Source organism: Trachypithecus francoisi, unplaced genomic scaffold (assembly GCF_009764315.1).
Source record: "Trachypithecus francoisi isolate TF-2019V2 unplaced genomic scaffold, Tfra_2.0 Lachesis_group17, whole genome shotgun sequence".
Taxonomy (NCBI): domain Eukaryota; kingdom Metazoa; phylum Chordata; class Mammalia; order Primates; family Cercopithecidae; genus Trachypithecus; species Trachypithecus francoisi.
Genome location: NW_022681462.1, coordinates 50220510 through 50243737, shown reverse-complemented (window position 1 = coordinate 50243737; position 23228 = coordinate 50220510). Strand labels below are relative to the sequence as shown.

The 23228-nt window shown below is 34.8% G+C and overlaps 1 protein-coding gene across 1 annotated transcript in view; it reads left to right on the top strand.

The window, feature by feature from the left end:
• Positions 1-17346, top strand: part of TMEM182 (transmembrane protein 182) — a 375574-nt gene extending 358228 nt beyond the window's left edge. The window contains exons 5-6 of the mRNA XM_033175592.1: positions 13728-13784; positions 16455-17346. Of these exons, the coding sequence (XP_033031483.1) occupies positions 13728-13784; positions 16455-16489 (92 nt within the window). The 3' untranslated portion in view covers positions 16490-17346. The remainder of the gene's footprint in view (positions 1-13727; positions 13785-16454) is intronic.
• Positions 17347-23228: the final 5882 nt, after the last annotated feature.

Here is a 23228-nt window from a genome sequence, read left to right as displayed (position 1 = left end):
ACGTTCTAGCAAATTATGTTTCTTGATTCATTTTTTATTTAATCTTATTAATATTTGTAAAACAATTTTACAAGCACCCACATTTAATGTTAAGAAACTTGTTATTGACAAGATAGGAGTTCATGAAATAATCAGAAACTTCGGTGATTAATTTGAAGGACACAGTACAATTTGGTTTGATTGTGATTTTTGATTGGATGTAATGAATAAAGTTTTAAAATGGTAAGGAGATTTTAAGCTTTTATAACATTATTTTTCAAATATGATATTCTGATATTAGTAAGAAAAATAACTTACTCATAGTCATACTTGTTTCAACTGTTTATTGGGATAATTGATAGTTTAATGGCTTGTTAAGTATTTTTTCTGTAAACCACGCTCAAATTTTTTCTTTTTATCTTTACTTTGAAAAAGAGATTCGTCTGACTAAGCACATTATGTGTTAGATTTTTACTTCTTACCCATCCACTTTAAAACATAATCTTATGATCAGACCAATTATACCCAGATTCCTTTGAGCTCACATTAGCCTTCATTCAACAAATCATTACTGACTTTCAATGTGCATGCTGTCATAAAAGTTACATTTTGGGGGGCACATCATTTTTCTATAATAATATAAACTATCATTTAAAAATATATTTTAGTAAAGATGCATAGTCATGAAGGAAGCAGATCATTTAGCTGATACATCTTTGAGATCTACTTGGCTACTTAACTAAATCAAAGTCATTGTTCCTTAGGTCAACCCTGTCAGTTTCTAGTTCATCTTATTTCCTTCCGAGGCTGCTCTATGGGTAACATGGAAGAGCAGAGAATGGCATCTCCTTCCAAAGGAAGGAAGGGCATATTCACTGCTTTGAATATCTCCTTAAGTACCTCTGAGTTAACGTAAGTTAACTCTTCTTGAAAGCGTAAACTGTGACCCTAAAAAAGAAAGTAGTATGATCAATTGTGTGTAGCACATCAGAATTCATATATCTAAATAGCTACACAAAGAGTGTGTCAACTTGAGAACAAATCATAAGAGATACTAAAACTTTGCAGGAAATATAACAGGATGGAGAAGATTGTGTTTACCAGAAACCCTCATATGTTTGTTCCAGTTGGGAAGAATAAATCCCTTGTGATTGAATGGAGGATGTAGACATGACGCAGAATCCATGATCTGGTCCAATAAATGGCCACCAGCTGTCATATAAGGAGGGCTGGTTCTGTTTACCATGAAACTTTCTTTTGCTAAGTGGACCAACAGTGCTGAGAGGAGGAAAGGAGGAGAACTTTCCCATGCAATGCCAATACTATCTCTAAACAAATACTGAAGAATTACTTAAAGTTACCGTTAAACTTTCCATTGTACCAACATGTCTGTTTATCCTGGCATCTCAAGACCTTTCAAATGTGTGCCACTGTTCAAACAAATCTTTTTGGAAATTTTCTTTGGAAATTTCTCTTAAACTTAGTTGTACATTCTTTAAAACATTTTCATTGATAACAAATGTATATTTGAGTGTGAATTAAATTCATTTTAAACAGTGAAATGTCATTTAATCATGGTAAATAAATGTAATGACCAGGCTAACTGATTCTCTTCTGAGTCAAAAATACACTGTAACTATAGCATGAGAAGGCTACAGATAATATATAAAACCACATCCAAAAAAACCAGGCTTTCAATATGTTCTGAGCAAAAACCTTATTATAGAAAGTGTATGATCTGTGAAAAAGTTTACTGTCGGGACAGTATTTACTTTTATTTTAGGTTCTGTTTGGTTTATTTAGTAGGTAATCATATTTTATATTGACATTGTACTTAGATTTATAGTAAATATAAATATTTTCCAATAAAAAAGATCTAGAGGATTATTTTGTATATTTCATGAAATAGTCACTATAGACATTGCCTGAAGATTTCTGACAAATGATCTGTGATCCAAAAAAGAAACTGAAGAAGCAATTTTATTTTATTTTATTTTATTTTATTTTATTTTTTGAGATGGAGTCTCGCTCTGTCACCCAGGCTGGAGTGCAGTGGCCGGATCTCAGCTCACTGCAAGCTCCGCCTCCCGGGTTCACGCCATTCTCCTGCCTCAGCCTCCCGAGTAGCTGGGACTACAGGCGCCCGCCACCTCGCCGGCTAGTTTTTTATATTTTTAGTAGAGACGGGGTTTCACCGTGTTAGCCAGGATGGTCTCGATCTCCTGACCTTGTGATCCGCCCATCTCGGCCTCCCAAAGTGCTGGGATTACAGGCTTGAGCCACCGCGCCCGGCCGAAGAAGCAATTTTAGAACAATTGTTTTAAGTAACTTTAGTAAGAGTAAGGAATAGTCTACCTTAAGAAATAGAACAACCTGAAAATACAGATAGCACAAAAAATAATTAGATATATTCAATTATAAAAAATACCCATGAATGCTTTAACCTATGGCAATTTAGAATATTTTGCACACAAAACCCACTAAAAATACATTGTTTACTTTGATTCTCATAGTAAGCTAAAATAATATTGTTAACTTTTTTGGACATAGATTCAATAATAAAGGTTTAGCAAATTTCCCTTACCCTCATCCTCAAAGTAAAGAGATTAGACCAAAAAATTTTACTCTCTTCTTACTACCCTTCAGACTTGGATGTAGTTCTCAGGATAATCTAAAATACTGGCTGGTTTAGCAGTACAATGAATACCCAGGGCTGTAAATTGGCATAACAAATCTTGATGCCTAAAAAAATCACATATATTTAACTATAAACACGCACGCACACACACACACACACACACACACACACAGAGAGATAAGTCAAATATATATCACAGTCAATATGGGCATAATGATACTCATCCCCAAACCTCAAGGAATATCAACATCAACATTTATTTCATGCTGCCATTCAAATGCTGATGCGTTTAGACACTTTGAACTCATGGCAATCTAAAAAATGCCTACTAGCTATTTCTTAAAGTCTATTTAAAATTTGAGATTTTAAAAAATCAAATTATTTATCTATTTATTTGATATGGTTTAGACTTCAGATCAAATATTTATCTATTTGATATGACTTAGACCTCAGATACTTTTGCCACAACATTCCAAGTTATAGTTGCATAGTTTACTGACTTCGATGGATATTTAGGTAAAAAATTATCACCAATTTGTATTTACAGGCTGGACGTTCCCTAATCTGAAAATCTGAAATGCTCCAAAATCTGAAACATTTTCAGCACCAACATGATGCTGCGAGTGGAAAATTCCACACCTAACTTCATATGACAGGTCATCATCAAAATGCAGTCAAAACTTTGTTTCATGCACAAAATTAGTTAAAATATTGCATCAAATTACCTTCAGGCTATGTGTACAATGTGTATATAAAAAAAATTTCGTGTTTCAACTTGAGTTCCATCCCCAAGATATTCATTATGTATATGCAAATATTCCAAAATGGAAAAAATCCAAAATCCAAAATCCAAAACATTTCCGGTCCCAAGAATTTCAGATAAGAGATGCTCAGCCTGCATTTCTAAACTATGACCACCTGTATTTCTAAACTAGGACCGTTGACTAATAAACAAATTATTCAATGCTGTGTAATAAATTGATAAGTTATCAATGAAAATGATGAATTAGTTTAGCATACATCTAGCTGAAAATTTTAATACATAAAATTAGTATTAATATAATCATATATGGCTTCACTATCTTATTCTCTAGGACAAATTACTCACCTTTTTGTATCCTAATGTGATAAAATTTTGCATGCTGTTTTTAAAGTTGCAATATTCTTCACACACCAAGGTTGTGTAACCTTTCACAAACTAGGCAGCAGATCCACTAGAATATGACAAAAATTAGTAAATTGTGAAAATTTCAAGAAATGTGTAATGCATATTAACTTGTAAACTAAAGTTTTAACAGTTATGTTAACCGGTGACGATAACATAGCAATATTTATAACTGTTAATATATTATATTTTATATTTTTAATTGACAAATTTAAATGCCCTGAATACTTAAACTCCTTTCAAATTGTATTTCCTAGAATATTCTTCAAGGCTATTATGAAATTTTGTTATGATATAACTTAAAATTTACCTTATACCTTTTTACCAAGTTAACCCTAAAGATTCTTTTATTTTGGAATCAGATGATTATATATTTTTATATTATTTATAATATATACATGAAATATAGTTTATATAGAATATACAGTGTACAACATATGATAGTTCATGTTTATACATAATAATAAAGTGATGTTAATAACAGAATGGGAGAAAATATTTGCAAACTATCCATCTGACAAGAGGGTAAGAACCACATTATATAAGAGGTTCAAACAACTCTATAGGAAAGAAATCTAATACTCTGATTTAAAAATGGGCAAAAGTCTGAATAGGCATTTTCCAAATGAAGACATGCAAATGACAAACAGGTATATGAAGAAATGCTCAACATCACTGATCATCAGAGAAATGCAAATCAAAATTACAGCGAGCTATTATCTCACTCCAGTTAAATGGCTTTATCCAAAAAAGAGGAAATAATGAGTGCTTGCAAGAATGTAGAGAAAAAAGAGCACTTACATATTACTAGTGGGAATACAAATTAGTACAGTCACTATGGAAAACAGTATGGAGGTCCCTTAAAAAAAAAAAATAGAGCTACCATATGATTCAGCTATCCCACTGCTAGGTATGTACCCAAAAGAAAGGAAGTCAATATATGGATATCTGCACTCCTATGTTTATTGCAGCACTATTCACAGTACTTAACATTTGGAATCATTGTAAGTATCCATTAACAGATGAATGGATAAATAAAATGTGATACATGTACACAATGAAGTACTATTCAGTCATAAAGAATAAGATCCTGTCATTTGTAACAAGAATGGAATGAGAGGACATGATTTTAAGTGAAATAAGTCAGGTACAGAAAGATAAGCATTGCATGTTCTCAGTCATTTGTGGGAACTAAAAATTAAAACAATTGAGCTCATGGAGCTAGAGAGTAGAAGGATGGTTACCAGCTGCTGAGAAGAGTAATGGAGAAGAAGGATGCAGGGAGTGGGGGTGGTTAATGGACACAAATATATGGTTAGAAAGAATGAATAATATCTAGTACTCGATAGCACAACAGGGTATCTACAATCAATAATAATTGATTTTCATTTAAAAATAACTGAAAGAGTATAATTTGAATGTTTGTAACACTGAGAAATAATAAATGCTTGAGTTGAAGGATACCCCATTGACCCTGATGTGATTATTATACATTGTATGCCTGTGTCAAAATAGCTCATGTACCCCATATATATACACACACACACACATATATACATATACATATATATCTACTGTTTACTCATAAAAATTAAACATTGTGGGCCGGGGATGGTGGCTCACGCCTGTAATCCCAACACTTTGAGAGGCCGAGGTGGGTGGATCACGAGGTCAAGAGATCGAGACCAGACTGGCTAATACAGTGAAACCCCTTCTCTACTAAAAATACAAAAATTAGTTAGGCGTGGTGACGGGTGCCTGTAGTCCCAGCTACTCAGGAGGCTGAGGCAGGAGAATCACTTGAACCCGGGAGGTGGAGGTAGCAATGAGCCGAGATTGTGCCACTGCACTCCAGCCTGGTGACAGAGCGAGACTCTGTCTCAAAAAAAAAAAAAATTAAAAATTAAAAATTGTAAAAATGGTAACAGATGTTCTCAAACATAAACTCATTAAACAAATGTTTTTGGTAAACCTGATAAAAATGAATAAGGAAGGAAAGTAATGAAAAATTTTAAGACAACTTCTAAAGCTTCATTTAATTATCTATTCCTAATAAACTAAACACATAAGAAAATGTTTCTGGCATAAATCAAATGATAAGTCCTATATTAATCTGTGTTTAAATTCTCCAAAAAGGAAAAAAAAAACAAAAAACCTATGAATATGTGTGTGCCTTGACAAGAGTTTGATACAGAAATAGAATTTTGAAATCCAAATAATATGAAAAGTCTAGAATATTTGACTATCATGTAGGAAGCATCTGGGATGTCAAATACAAAATAGAAAATTTTGAAAGAGTTAATGTCCCAGTGATGGCAAATTTCTCCTAAAGTAGAAGTAAATTCTATGTTAAGAATGACTCAGCAATTCCTTAACTGCATGCTTTTTAAAATTGATTAATTAAAAGAACAGCATAGAACGGAGTAAGAAATGCATATACATAATTCCTGTAATGTTTAAAAGATGTTAGGAGGGCATTAAGTCAGTCTAACCTGAGACATGCCATAGAGAATTTCTCCACAAATGCACTAGTGTGCATATATAAAAGCTATGTTCTTACCCCAGCTTGTATTCTTGGTCATAAATGGCTTAAATTTTTCTCACTAAATGAGTAATATGACTTAAGGATCTCTATGGCTTGAATATGCATTATTTGTATTTTCTCTTCAAAATATACATTTATTTTAAAAAAACAATCTATTACTTAGAATAAGTAATTTATGCATGCCATGATTTAGCATCATACATTTTGTATCTTTACATTAAATCATATGGGTGTTTCATAGCAACACTGCATTGGAAAAATTCAACCAAGTTAAATGCTTCAGTACATTTGTGTATACTTACCATATATTTAGATTTTCAACTGGAGTAGTACCATCATGATTCTAATGATGATTTTAAACACGAACATATATGGCACCTTGACAAATTCCACATAAACGAAGTAACAAACTGAAATTTAGAAATAACCTATTTAGGAAAACTTGTAACTTAAATCTTACCACATAATTATTTGCTCTCTATTTGCCTTTCTTGGAGGATAAAGCTAACATCACATTTCACCTCTGAGTGAGCACACTCTATTTTGTCATGTCTAACTAGAAGTCGATAAACGTAGCCAGCCATTTCTCCCTTTCATTTAATCCTGGCCCAGTCATTTCAAATGAAGAATAGCTTGTTACTTTAACATAAGTTTGTCCTGAAAAAAGGTACTATTTTAGAAGAAATGAAAAAATAAAAGAGTAATTTAACTCCATTTTTGAGGATGCATTAGATTATAAGTAACTATCAGGAAAATTATGTTTATGTTTCTATTAACTTTTTAATGTATACTGTTCACTTGTGATAAACTTAAAAAACAGCACTAGAGTTTTATGAACTGAATTTGACTTACCAATTTTTCCTCCGATTGATATTTTCTCCTGCAGAGATCTATTTTACTTTAGTGCACCAAGGTAATTATGATGAAAAACAGTCTGAATAACCCATTTTAATGACGAATATTCATGTTTTGTTTGAAGGCAGGTAAGAAAGTAAATGCAAATGTAAAATTAGTGTAGCTTTATATAAGAAACAAAATTATCTAATTTCTTCCTAAGGAATTGTTACAGGCATTAACTATTAAAATCCCACTATCTTTCACTCAAATAACACTTATTTGAAATAAAAACTTTTAAGAAAAGTTTTTGAATCAAACTATTAAGTTATAAAAATTCACAAAACAATATTCATAAATGGTATGACTTATTTTAATAATCATCTCTCACCTATAATACCTAAGGATAACAAGTTTGTATTCATGCAAGTGTTAATTAATGAATGACAAACCTTTGCCAATTATTGACACATTCTTCTCTAATCCTGGTATGTGAAACATTTTAATGAAGTCATAGTTTATTACTAATGATATATTCTTGATTTTTGTAATTGTAGGAGAACAATCAACGTAATTTATTTGACTTTACCTACTTTTAAAATCACAGCAGTTAAGTAAGCTGCATTTTGTCCACCACATTTCATGTTCCATCAAAAGTTATGACCTCAGTCAGCAAATCCAGGGCCTGGTCCTTCACATCTCAGGGAGATCTGCTAAGAACCTGCCTTTCAGCCCCATTATCTCCCTGGCCACAAAGGTGTTCGCTAATTATCTCTGAATAAGAATTGTATTGGACTTCAATTTTCAGTAACAGGATCTGATAGTGTGTACAGAAGGAGAAAGGAACAATCCTTTTGTCTTTCCCAGGTCGTTTCTTTCTGGAAGCCAAGGGATGGCATAACTCATTCAGCATATATGATGAATGGAAACATGATCACATTACAGTGCCCACATCTTCCTATAGCAGCAAATTTCTCCATCAAGAGGGCCCAACTGAGATTGGACATTGTCCTCAGTCCCTTAGCTCTGCAAACCCACCAGGCAAAAGTTTTCACAAAATGATGAGAATGTTTGCAAGTAACCATGCAAAAACTGTAAAATCCACTTCTAGAAAGTAGATTTATTTTCAGTTCATTTGATTGTAATCATCATTGCAATTTAGGAAAACGTAATATGTTTATCTCATTTCCAATAAAAATTATAGACTTTATAGCGGTCATGATGAATATAGGTCTAATGTATGCTTTGAAAACTACTATATTAGCATCTCCTAAAATCTGAGCATTAGCTTAAGCAGTTTACAGAATAGAACCAGTTAAAGAATGACAACAAAACCCACCTTAGATACTAGTATTTCTCTAACCTGCTGTTCACATGATTTTACAGTATGTGGTGTCGGTTGACTTGAGGTTAGAAGATCATTGCTTTACATGCAGCTTTGAAAAAGGATGACATTGATCATGGTTGTGTTTGTGTAGTAACTAGGGTTCACCTAAGAGAAAGGCTTTTTTGACCGGTGTCTGGAAGTGTTAGATGGATATCTAGCCTCATTTCTCCAGGGCTCCCTCCCTCTTTTTTCCCTTCTCCTCACAGCTTGTCCCAGGACATGGTGATAATCTGCCAGCACCCACTTTCTTCTGAATGATTGGAAGAAAGGTCTATAAGGTTGCATGAATTATTGTTGAGCTGCTGACAAATTCATCTCCCTTCCCTCCTCTCTCCTCCCTTTTATATGCACTTCGAGGAGGGAAAAACAGTGGCTGTAAGAAGATCTCCTAATAGAGGGGGTTGTTGGAGGCTAAATGCATGGGCACACTGCCCTGTTGCCTTGAATGGACTTGCCACCCAAAGTGAGCATCAAAGCAGAGATTCAGTGTGGCTAGAAGTGAAAGCTACTCCTTAAGGCGCTCTCAGTGAACAGGAAAATGTCACTGATTTTTTCTATGTGAGCGCCACTCTGTGGGAAAAGGACAAGTTCTCTGAATCCTGTGTTGTTCCAGAGAAATTTGAGGGAGGAAGCAGGAAGAAGCTGGCCTTCTCCAGGCCCATGGCTTGTTTTAAGTGTGCCCCAGGGATGAGAAGAGGGCAAAATGAACAGCAAGGAGAATCCCCTCTCACTCAGGCTGCTCCATACCCAGGCTGCTGCAGCTCCACAACCTGCTGATGCCATGAGGGCCAGCGAGGGAGGGACACAGGAAAGAATCTCATGGGCTCACAGGGAGCCTAGGCTCCTAGCTCTTGTGCAGAATAGTCGTGGTAGCCTGGAATTATCACCAACTGATGGCTTTGGCTCTGTCGTTTCATCTGGGAAGCACATTCTCACGTCCCACACCACAGGACCTGGTACACGGGACACACTCTGTCAGCTTCACAGCCACCATTTGTCCAGCTGGCTGCCTGACATGGACACACGTTCTCGCACTGAACCTTCACAGTAGGTCCAGGAGGCACACACTAGGATGTCATTTATTCAATCCATGAGGAAACTGAGGTTTGCTAACTTGCTAGCGGCCAGCCAGAGAGTAAAGGCAGCTCTGGGAAGGGAATTCAGGTGTCTGTCTGAGAAGGTGCTTGAATCTCAGGCTCCAAAACACCCAGTAAATGTTCTTTGGAGGAATCATTTATATTGACCATGGCCATTTAACAAATGATTCCACGCCAATGGCTCAAGTGGCTTTTCAACCTCGCTTTGAGGTTAGTATGAACTTTAACTCCATTGTGTAGTCGAGGAGACTAAGAAGATGTGACTTTCTGGTGGCAGAGCCCCAAGTCAAATGGGTTTTTCAATCAAAGCCAATCAAAGCCAGGTATCCTTCCTCACATCTCACCCTGTCTGCAGAGGGCCTTGTGGCCTTTCTGAAGTTGCATCCCTACTCTACAGAGGGAGCGTGTGGCTATGCCAAGTCTCCTTTCTCCCAGGCGGCGCTCCTCGACCATCCCTCAGAAGTCTGGGTGCCTCAGCTTCTGCCTTTGTCCCTCTCTGGATGTTCCAGGCACCTGAAACACCGATCCTTCCCTGGGCCATTTCCAGAGAGGGGGCATTTTCAGAGCTCCTTTGTATGCGGTTATATAATTTGTATAACAGGTGCCTTTTATTCCAGAGAGACACTTATTCATTTATTCATTCATCAGCAACTATTTATGAACTCTGTAGTATGACAGACAGACACTTCGCCAGACAGTGGTCTACAACAGTGAAGAAAATCATCACGGCCCTGGTGACAAAGAGACTTGACTGTTTATCTCCTTTCTTTTGATATCGAAATAGCAAGAAAATTCTTTTTGAAAGGTTGATTTCCACTTTTGCCACCACACTGCAAAATAAATCTTTCAACCTCTAAGTAGCCTTCTGAGTATCCCTTTTGCTATCTCCTCTCCTGTGTAGAATAGATCTTGCTGTGAAGTTCTATGTAGCCGGGTGGACATAAACTCAACCAGAGGCCACAATGTGACCATTTCCAGAGGTGGCAGTGGACTGCAATGTTCAGAGAGAGATTTGCTATGGGGTCATAGTGAGATGCTGGTCGCGTTTATAACCTTCTTGTGAATATTTCCTAAGATGTGACACAGAGTTTGTCTAAAATCTTTATTTAAAGGTGACATTAGATAATCCTTTGAGAAGTTTTACCATAGAATTAGACATCAGTAAGTACTTAAGAAATGCTAATATCATTCTTCCTGTGGTTTGAAGAGAAAATACAATAACATATGTAATTAGAAATTTCACCAGAATGCTTAATGCTAATGTTATTATAAAGTTATAGGCCAAATAAACCTTAAGATGCAAGAACGTAAAAATCTCTTTAAAAAATCAGGGTATAGTTATCAAAATCCCTATAGCACTCACTTTGCTGAACATCTAATGGTTGTGGTAGTTTTATAAAACTGGTGACTGTGTTTAACAGACACTTTTTCCATGCCACAGCTGTCGCATTTACTTAAGAATAGATTAGGTAAGTGTTAAAGCTAGGCAACAAGCAACTCTATTATTTTCATTATACACATTTTAAAAATCTCATATAGGTTTCTTTCTCTGGGATCAAAGCAAAAAGTACCTGCTATCTCTAGAAACCTCAAAATGCTATATCCACACAGTAGAGAACATTTACTTCGTTTAGAATTATATAGCTAGATGACAAGTGGAAAAGAGAAATGTACTTATTTTTCTTAATTTCTCTATTCCTGAAAAACTTATTGACATGGAAGTATTATCTAATCATGTAAAATGTAATGTAAAGGGTTTCTATCATTCTGTTTTCTCAAAGATCTCTCTACTTTTAAGAATAGATCTTACTGTGAAGTTCTGGGTAGCTGGGTGGACATAAGCACCATCAGAGGTAGTAATGTGACCATTTTCAGAGGTGGCAGTGGAGGGGGCCGCTGGGAAAACAATCTGATTTTTAGACGGTAGTTCACATTAACATACAAGGTAATCTACTTCCTCAAGTTCACATATGGTAAAGCTCAGATGATCTTATGGGGTTCCAGAGCTGAAGATAAGAAGCAGAAGGAAATCTGGTTCCGCCCAGTGAAAGCTATCTGCCCTGATGGACAGAGGAGGCCCATTCCCTCCCACTTGTCTGTTTCCATGATGCTGCCTTAGGACACATATTTGATTTTTTTTTAAGTGAGTGGATATTTTGATGTGTATCTCATCAGTTATATTCATGAGTGAAATAAAAATAAGAAATTCATGAGATGAAAGAAAATATTAAAAGCATCAATAAAATAAATTTCATAACTGTGTAGTATTATAACAATTTAGATAATTTTTGTATCCCAGCTCAAGAGTCTATCTCTCGTGGATGCCCCTGGTTCAACTTTGTAAGTCTGAAGTCAGAGATATTCTTGTGAAACAAAAGAAGAAATCCTACTTTAAGCAATATCCTTTAATATTCTATTGGCAAGAAAATAAAATGAAACTCTACTAAGGTTTTTAGAGGTATGTTATTTTGTAATAAAAATAATAAAATAACATCCATTTCTTCTTTCAAAATCAGTGCTTTCTGTTTCTTTCTAGATTTTGTCTATATAAAAACTAGAAAATAATTTATTGGTAAGGTGAAACCTTCATCACCTTTTTAAAAGTCATTTTAATAGAAGGTTTGTTTTACTGTTTGTTACTATTTTAAGTTGCCTTTGACTCACTGGACAAATTAATTTGGTATCTCAGATAAACAATTCATAGATTATATGCTAGATATTTAAATAAGAGTTTTAATGTTCTGTTTATTTTTTATCCCATATACCTTGCCTCAAACTGATTACAGTATACATTTTCTTAAAGAGAAAATTTTTACAAAATCAAATACCGAAGATTAATTCTCATCCTTCATTTTATAGGTTTCCACAGGATAATTTATCTTTAGAAACCTATAACGTTGAGTTAAAGAAAAGCCGTCTCGTTTTCGTTTTACTATGTTATTACTTGTTTACATTTTAACTTCTAATATCTAAGTATTTAAATTGCAATTCTTAAGTGACAATTAATGGATCTATTTAAACATGTGCGTTGATTTCTAAATTCGTCTAGCAGATATCAGCAACTTGCTTACACTGAAGATTTCACTACTAAGAGAATGTGAGTTCAGTTGCTGCACCATGTGAAATACTATAGTTGGAACCTATTGTACATTCAAATAGATACATTATTAATACTCTCTGCTGCTGTTAAACAAGCATTACATTCGCGGCATTGAAATTCTGATTTGTCAAGTATGGGGGCCATAACTATATTAAACCATGCGTCTATGTGAGGGGGAAAATATTCTTTAGAAGGGGGATCTTAATCAGTTTCTTGCTGAGCCAAAGAAAATTGTAAACTATGCATTAAAAGAAGATTTACTGAAAGTTATTTTTACTAGATCCACTGCATTCTAATTCACTGCTTCCCTTTAGTTTTCAGTGATAATATACGTAATCTTCCAGACACATTCATGAGCAAAGTTGCATGTGGATTTACACTTGTGGAGCTACATTACAATGGGTAGATTTAAGGTATTATAAAATGAGTTTTTGGATTTGTTACAGGGGTACGCAGCCCCTCAGATACAGGCGGGTAGGTTTTCCAACATATGGCAACCACCTTATTATAAAACAAAACAGTGTTAAGTCAAAGTACCTGATTACGATTCGCGACCGCCATGCAGCTACGACAGCCAGGCTTATATTTAATACCGCAGAAACAATATCATTTATTTTTCTGTCTTCTCTTATCCCTAAGTTATTGGGTTTGTAGGCTTTGAAACCTTAAGCAAAAGGATAAAATACAAATTATAGAAAACATTGGAGTATGGAGAAATCAAATTACATTCTCCACAATCCTCAAAAAGATAGTTCACATTCCTCATGTGCAGTCTGGGCGAATCCCCATCACCAGAGAGCTTTCAGGAGGATAATTAGTAGTCTTTGGGGTACAAGCAGAGCATTCAAATTGTACTAGGAATAGCCAATTCTACTAACGAGTTAATTTCCAGCTTTGAAATCATAATTATCCAAGTTTTTTCCAATAAAACCTATTATTGAGAGTGTTCAAATAATTAAAAATATTGTCATGTGTTCTTTAGATACAATGATTATCGGCAGAGATCTAGGAGAAGGTGTGTTCCATCTTGGAAAAGTGGGTAGGTTTTCCTTGTTTTTTGTTCTCTTTTCAAATTTCAAATGCATTATGAAATTGTGCAGTTTTGGAAGTTGGTCAGAACGTGAACATAAAGAAAAAAACACATTCACCATCAACAGAGAGGAAACAAATTCTTTTGCAACATCAGTTTCTAATAAGTAAGATCTTTGTAGAAACTTGAGTGAATGACAAAAAAAAAAAAAAAGAATTGTTAGTGAATAGATGTATTCAATTGGGTGTAATAACTAGTTAATTTATAACCAATCAATGTTAAAGCTCCATGGGCTTGTCTTAGACTCTTGTTCCCATTCACTGTTCTCTTATTAACAAGGCTTTAATTCCAGTGGTGACAGACAAAAGCATGGGACTCTAATGAACTGTCTGCTCTGTGCAGAGAGCTGGTGGTAATGTCGAATGTTAGTTACAATAATGATAATCTTTAGTATTTTTAGCTTGTCAGAACTTGCACAGCTAACAACAACCAGTCTTTTACTAAAACTCTACCTCATCAAACTAACTTAATTAGCAATTCAACTCCTTATTTTTGTTTTGGATCCCCCTCTGGCTACTAATTAAAGCTTAATCGAAACCGCTGAACTGAGGTTGTAAAGAATTCATTAATATTAAAATTAGCCCCAACAATTTTTTTGGGGGCTGGTGCAATTTGTATTTGTTACTGTCAGGGGTTTGAAACTCAGTTGAATTGTTTAAAAAGCCTTACAAGAAATTCTCAGTCTGCCATACGTGTGAGCTGAGCACATATGACAAATGCCAATAGTTACACAAACATCATTTCTGACCATGCAAACTTAGTTCACTTGGGCCATTTTTAAATATATTTAGCCAAAATATAACTTAGGATTTTTTTCTGAAGTCATTCACAGCGCTTTATCCTCCTAAGTGGTTTCATATTTTGGATAAAAGAGAAGAGAAAGAACTCTGGAAAAAATTTCAAGGATTGATTTTTATGTATTATCTTGACAAGATTAATATGTTTGAAAAATGAACAGATTTAGCTCTTCACTTTGATTTTTCCACTTTTTGTAACATCAAAGATTACCCTAACAGCGGTACTGGTCATTCTGAAAAGTAAAATCAAATGAGTACAAAACCCAAATGCTCTGTACAGGACACACTTTTAAAAAAAATGAAATCTGATCTTTTATCGGGAATGGTTGAAAAGGAAATGTAATACCTTTTTTCCTCTAATAAAATGATCATGTCAGTGTATGCCTGAAGTTCTTTTTCAGATTTCTATTGGTGGTTTAAGTAGTAAGTTTAAACTATTAGGTTTTTTTAGTTCACATCAAAAAACCCTTATTCAATATTTAGATATTTGTAAATATTCTCAATTTCAGTGGGACTGCATTTGTTTTCCAGCACATGACATGTAAATGCAAATTGAAAATGCTTTTTATCATGGTGAAGAGGAAATAATTTTCATAAATCAAATCCCCTTTTCATTTTAATTTTTGATATTTTAATAATTTTGTGAAAACATGTATATTTATTTTACCCTTTAGGAAAATTCCAAGTATGTAAGAAACAAACTTGTTGGCACTAAAATATACAGCAACTAATGCTATTTAGCATATCTTATTAAACTAGAAAATTAAAATACATCTCTAAAATGCAAAACTGTATCAAAATACGCATGAAAATTATACTTGCATTTAAGTTACATTTAGATAAAATTTGCAGCAAAATAACTACTCACACATTTTAAAATAAATATATGTCCATTTTCAAATCCATGGATTAAATTAACAATGGCATATAAGGCACAGAATTTTAAATCCTGGTGACAATTTCCATGAAGTTATTCAAATACATTTTGACTTCTGACAAGAGGATGTAATTTATAAAACAGAACATGCCTATCAGTGGAACTTAAATTAGCATAATGAGGATACTTTCATTTCTGCAAGCACAGTTTTTGACATCCCTATGTGGAGCTCTTAGAAGAAACCAGTAAAAAAAAAAAAAAAGTGAATATATGTAAGTAGAAAATTATGAACAAAATACCTGAAAACTTTATCTGATTTCAGTAAACAAAATAATTTTACTTTCAAAAAAATCATTTCTCAAACTGAGAAAAATGTTTCTGAAACGTGGAATGCTGGAACACAGCCGTCAGCTGTCGTTATCCATATAAACTAAGAGAAGTGTTCTGAGGTTATCATTGCATGACAAGAAACACTGACATTCATGTTATGCAATTTTTATCAGTGTTTTGAGTTAATTTGCTATTGTGTTTCATACAAATCCACTGCAGTCACAAGTATAACCTTTTAATACTGTTTTACAGTATTGTATTTCTGGTTCAAGTAAAATGAAGCTGGTTGTTGAGTGATTTGGCTTATATGCAGAAACATACACCAAATTGTTCAGGGAAAATAGATACTTTTTAGCTTATGCAATATATTGAACCGTATTAACCACAGAAAAATGTTATTTATACCAGTGAATTTTGCCCTGGCCTGAAAGAGGATGAAAGAAGCCATCAATTCTTTGCACAGTATTTGAAGAAAAAAAATGGAGCAGTTAAACAAGTAAAAACAGCAAATAAATTTGAAGCTTAAGTCATAAATATTATCTGTTTATAATGTTAAAAAAGAAAATATTTATAATTTTTATATATACTTTTAAAAATATTGCTGATATTCTTTAGATGTATCTGAACTTGATGTCCTTAAGGAAGCTTAAGAGACCATCGGTATCAACGTCGTCAGACAAAGGCGTCAATCATTTTACACCAAGCCAGATTTGATAAGAGCTGCTTCAAACTGAAATACCTATAAAGGAAAATTTCCTGAGGCCTTCTCCTAAAAGGATATAGAAGACTATGTATTTGCTCAAGAAATCCACATATGATATTTCAGGTCTTTCAGGAATGACACTTTCATATGAATGTGATATTAAAATGATATGATTGTAAAGTGGAACATAGGGGATGACTGAAGGATTATTGCATTTTACCTTTATTGTTTTAACTATACCTCTACCTGTAGCCTTCTCAATGGGTCTACATTCCTTTGGTTTATTTACAATCCTAACTTAGGACATTGCTAGCCATACAATTAAACACATTGTTTTTGGGATTATATAAAACCTGTAGGTTACACACAGGTTCTAAACAAATATTTTAATATTTTTTCAATATATCAGCCTTGTTTTGCAGTACTTTCTGCTGTTTTTTTTGTTTGTTTGTTTGTTTTCAGTATATAGTTCAGGCCATTATTACATTTTGAGTTTTACAGTGATACAATGTATAAATATATCATTTCAGTTTTAAATATAGCACTGATCTTAACTAGCAGCAAAGGTCTTGTTAAAATGTTTTAAAAGATCATGTAATCACCATAGCCAAAAGAACATATACCCAGCATTGATATAAATATTCTTTCTGTTCTCTTTTATCACTTCTCCTCTCACCCATAAATACTTAATCCAAAAACTATTACTTTTCAAATGTTAGTAACAAAAAAAGGATGTCATACTTAATTTTTGTATATCCCAAATACCACTTTAACATTTATTTCTATAAATGGAATTGGTGATAAAGGAATTGATATAATTGTGAAAAGCCTACTTCTCTGAAATTAATAAAATTATTATCTATGAAATCAAGATTTTAATAAGTAAAAATCTTAAAAGGTTTTCTGAGCAGTTAACTGCAACTTTGCAGTAAAGTAATATCACGAGAAGAAAAATGTGACTTTTGCATATAAAATACTACTTTTTGTGTGTGCCATATTTTTCCTATGTAAAGACAAAAAGGGAGAGTGGAGGGGTTGGGCTGGGGTAAGGAAGGGAGAACTGGATGGCATCTAGGAAATAAAAATGACGTGCGCTCGCATCAGCCTATCATCCAATGCTGCATGGTGGCTCAGATCTGGCCACTGCGAATGAGCTCATTGGAGCTACCTTTAATATTGTCCTCTGGGTCTGACCTGTAATTGTGACTAATTTATAGGAAATTTCTTAGGCTCCCTTTACAATGTTCTACGAATTACAGTGAGGGAAAGTCGGTGATAAAAAAGCAGAAAGAAAAAGGGAAAAGGGAAATGGGTGGATAGGGGAATGAGGAGTTACTGTTTCATGAGAACAGAGTTTCAGTTCTGCAAAATGAAGAGTTGTGTAGACAGAGAGCGGTGACAGTTGCACCGCAGTGTGAATGCCCTGAGTGCCACTGAAATGTACACTAAGAAGTGGTTCAAATGGTAAACTTTATGTTATGTGTATTTTGCCACAATTTAAAAGTATGGAAAAAGAAAGAGGGACTAGTGGCTCACATTTGTAATCCCAGCACTTTGAGAGGCCAAGACGGCCTTTGGGATCACCTGAGGTCAGGGATCTGCCCTGGCCAACATGGTGAAAACCCGTCTCTACTAAAAATACAAAAATTAGCCAGGCATGATGACGTGCACCTGTAATCCCAGCTACTCAGGAGGCTGAGGCAAGAGAATCACATGAACCTGGGAGGTGGAGGTTGGAGTGAGCTGAAATTGCACCACTGCACTCCAGCCTGGGCAACAGAGCAAGGCTCTAAAAAAAGAAAAGGAAAGGAAAGAAAAAGAAAGAAAGGAAGGAAGGAAGAAGGAAGGAAGGAAGGAAGGAAGGAAGGAAGGAAGGAAGGAAGAGAAAGAAAGAGGGAGACACCATTTAAATGAATTGTAGCTTACATATCGCCAGTGAGAAGGAAATTAATAAGCGAATAACCTCCTGAACAGCTGGAGACAGAGGAGGGTGGATTCGACGTGTTTTAGGGAGAATATTGCAGTCTGTGACCAGATAAAGCAGAGTCTGCATGTCACACTCCTCTGAAACCTGCAGTATTCCCAGAACAGAAGCTACCCCGTTGGAGATGAGAGGGAGTGGAGAGATGCCATTTCCCACCTGACGGGCAGCAGACAATTCACAGATACATTTATAGCAACATCCAGAATTGCTCAGATCTGAAAAACCATGAATAAAAATCAAGATCAATTGATAGAAGAGAAATGCAGTTAATGAAGTGGTAACTGCAAGTTTTGAAATTTGAGCAAATGTTGTTAGTAAGAATGAATATTCTCTTAAAAGCTCCTCCTTTTAAGTACAGGTGATTGTTTCAATTCCAAATGCCAAGAAGATGATAGTGGGACAGTGGGCTTCTGGGGAGGGAAGGAGACAGATAACAAGTGAGACCACAGGATGCAGTTAGTCATGTGCAGTCTTAACCAATTCTCTGGTGCAGCAGCATCGTAATTCTGATAATATCAGAATAGTGAGACAGCCAGGTGGGAGTGGGTCCCTGGATAAACTCCAACCAGCCTGACCACTGAGGTGGAGCCTCAGCAAGTTCACAAGTGTGCAGCAGGGAGGAGCCCGGTCCCCCCTCTTCCTGTGTGAACCTGAGAGTCAAGCTCAGGGCAGGAAGTGCTCTAGCAGGGACTTTGGTAAGAGTCCTCTTTTCTTCTGTTTTACCCAATAAAACGCTATCTTAAAAATTGTCTGTGAGCCTAAATTTTCATGGCTGTGGGACAAAGAACCCTGTCTTTAGCTTAAGTAAGGAAAAGTCCTGCAACAATAGTACAAAATGAAAACTGTGGTTTGTAGTCTAAAACGTCACTTAAGTTTACAAGTTAGTGCACTGTGTATCATTCTGATTTCCATATTTTAATGTTCCATGGAGTGCGGAGTCTCTATAAAGCCTGAATTAAAGATGTTTCTCAGATCATTAAAAACAGGTAAACTTTGTCAGATCAACATGACATGCCCTGGGTGGGTAAAATATGTTTCTCTCTGATTGGTTTAACGAGCCTGAGCTTGGTCTTCGTATTATACCCATTACAGAAACATGCAAGAAAATTTAACGATTTGTTGTCAAAGATTAAGAGTAAATGAATTATGGCCAGAATGCCTAACAATTAAAAGCCAACTGCATAATTAAGAAGATCAATTCTACAATATTTCAAATGATTTGTGAATGGACTTTAAAGTGAACATTGTAACGTATATGCATTTTGTGCTTGTAATTGTAAAACATGCACAAAATTTTAAACAAAGCATAGCCTCCCAACTGTCCACCACTGCTCTGCTGACACCTTATTAATGGGTAATACAGAACTCTGCTTAGAGCATTCATCAGCCTATCAGCTAAAGGATTGTAAACAACACTCCTTATAACTGGAATGTTTAATATACAGTATACAAGTTTGTATTTAAAATTAACTCTTGAAGTGAATATTTAAAGCCCTGTTATTATAGTCTATAATAACTTTAATATTCATTTTATTTATTTATTTAAATATATACTCTTCTGTTTCAAAAAATGAAAAATTAAGTAATTTATTAATTTTAATAATTTTAATTAAAATTAATTTTAATTTTTGACACATTGCATTTTGATGTATGTCAAAATTGATATTTCCTTTATGAAAATCTGCAGAATATTCTAAATTAATTTCAATACATCTTTAGCTAAAGAGTATTGAATTATACAACATTAGAAGATAATCACATTTTTCTTAGACGTCAAGAAGATGTGAATTACAAGCCTAATCTAATAGCAAATGTATAAGTCTGCACAAAATACATTAGATTTTCAAAAATTTGGTGATTTTGATATCTCTTTTTTAATATTTAAATTAACAAATAATAAGCATCTTAATTTCTCTAGATCACATAGTAATGAATGAAAATTCTGAATAGTTTAAATAATTTAATACAAAAGTAAGTTTATTTCTAAATATGTAAAGAAATATATTACTACTCAATGTAGTTTTTCCCATTAAAATTAGCTTGCAGTGTGCAAAACAGATCATCAACATTTCAGTAAAGATCAATGATTTCAACTATTGATCATAATTATGCCATTGAAAAATGTCTTTTTTCTGTTAGAATTCGTAAATAATGTTTATTGAATAAGTCATGTATTAATTCTACTTATGAGTTTATAGTTGGTTCATCAACAAAAGCTAATTATTCTCAGCATATTATTAGTTATGAAATGTCAGCCAGCATCTCCGAGTCCTTTTACTTTTTCTTTACTCAGAGGACAAATATGGGTGATTTCCCAAATTATATTAGATAATTTAAGCCTTTGTTTTAAATCTTGTCTATTAAATTGTTTTAGGCTTAGTCATAATATGCTATTAGCATAAATATAGACAAACATACAACATTCACACAGCCAAAAGCAAAGGATATTATTTAGTGATATTTTCCCCTAGAGCATTTAAGAAAGATATACATGGAACCCAATAAATTATGGATTCAAAATATACTCTTAAATCCAATTATTAGAGGAAACCAGTTGAAAGCAGATTTACTTATCCCCTACCTTGGGCACCATTTCAGCTGAACAATTGTGACACTCTTTGCTGATACCCCTTAAACAACCTCTTTGAGATAGCTCTCCACAACTTTCTGTTTAGGAATATTCCCGTAGACAGTTTTCACCCAAATCCATTTATTTGAATCATACAGGGATTAAGTTGCTTGCAGAATTTTTGCAACGTTAGTTGCACGGACAGATTGTAGTTTAGTGCTGTGAGCTTTGGAATACCACAATAACAACAAATAATAAAAGAAGGAGGAAAAAGAGAGACAGAGAAAGATTGAGTGCTCTACTTTAAGAAGAACACCCACAAATTCCTCTAGTTTCATGTCATTGTGAGTTGGTGACTGTAGGCCCAGTGGAAAGCATGGTACAGGAACAGAGCAGGAAACAGCCTGCCTAATCACGCATAGTGGCAGGTGCTCTGGAGTCCCGCTGCCTTATCTCCACTTTTTATTCCTTGTCAGAATACACCCTGGAGAATCATAACTTATTTTCTTTAACTTTATTAAATAGAAATTTACCAGTGGTCATAATGTAGCACATGAGGTCAACATTCCTAAAAGGAAAGAGAAGAAGAAGTAGAAGGTGGACTTTGGTTCACAGTCTTTTACAATATAATTAATTATTTTTCAGTGACTTCAACATCAGATTGATCACCAAAATGTTTCTCTGTGGCTGAAGTTATAAAATCAAGAGTGTGTGCAAGACAGATTTGAATAGGAGTTATATAGAGAGAGGGTGAGAAAAGTGTGGAACAGTTAACTTTGGAAACATTTCTTAATATTCACTGCACAGATGGTCACAGCATGTGCTGCTGGGGGCACACCTGGGCTGGAGAACAAGTTGCCTGGATTTCGTGGGGACCCTAATTATAAACAGACGAGTGGAGAGATGCCACAGGTCAGCCAGCAGGGTGAAGGGGGAAAGGAAAGTGCCAATTTCTCAGTGTTTCCCAGAGAATAATAAGATCTACAACTTTCATAACACCTTTCATCTGAAAAAGAACAAGAGACAGATGTGTTGTCAAGGAAGATGGTGCTGGCCAGTCTCCATCCTCACTCATTACTCTGATGTACATTTACTCACTTGCTCTTATCTTCTCTTAGTCTCATGTTCCAGGTTGAGTCTGGTCATGAGGCAGGCGGAAAAGAAAAGAAAATTACTGGATATGGGATTTCCACGGGAACAGTATTTTCTTGGGACTTCATTTTACCCACAGGGTAGGACTTCCCTGTTCACCGTCTCATGTGCTTACTCATGGGGACTTTCCAACCCTCCAGCCACAACGTGATCTCCAGACTCCCAATGTCCACACCAGGGTTGGCCCAGCTCTGTGGTCCTGTCGATGTCAACGTCTCCTTATTTCATCTTTGCACACAACCAGATCATAATAACATCCTTTGAATGTTTATCTTAGAAAAGCTAATTTATGAAATGTTATTTTATATTCCCTGTATCTCAATTTGCTTTCCTCCTTTCTAGTTCCATAGGCTGTATCTTCCTGAAGCCTGTCATTTTCTCTTCTGCATTTATATTGCTGAGTAATAGCATTTGAACCCTCTCCAGGACTTCCAACTTCTACATGACTGAGTGGTTCTCTGTGAAACTTAGCTTTGCCTGGGATTTAGAATTGTTCTTACTCTAATTTACCTAGAATTAAATGCAAACAAGTTTTTCATAATAGACCTGGAATGGGCAATTATATATCAATAAATACATAAAAGTGTATTATTGATGCATATAGAGCATTATATTTGATTTTTCAGTCATTGAATTTTAAACTCAAGCACAAAAGAAGGCAAGCATATCCATTAGATTGCACTTGGCTGTGAGTTTTGGAAAATTCAACTGATGGTGGCTTACAAAAACGACATTTATTACTGATTTAGTAAGAAGTCCTGGAAGAGGTGGCCTGGTGTTTTTGGATAGCTTGTTGTATTAGTATGTTTTCACGGTGCTGATAGACATATCCGAGACAGGGTAATTTATAAAGAAAAAAGGATTTAATGGACTTACAGTTCCACTTGTCTGGGAAGGCCTCACAACCACCGCAGAAGGTGAAAGGCACATCTTATATGGCAGCAGGCAAGAGATAATGGGAATCAAGCGAAAGGAGAAATC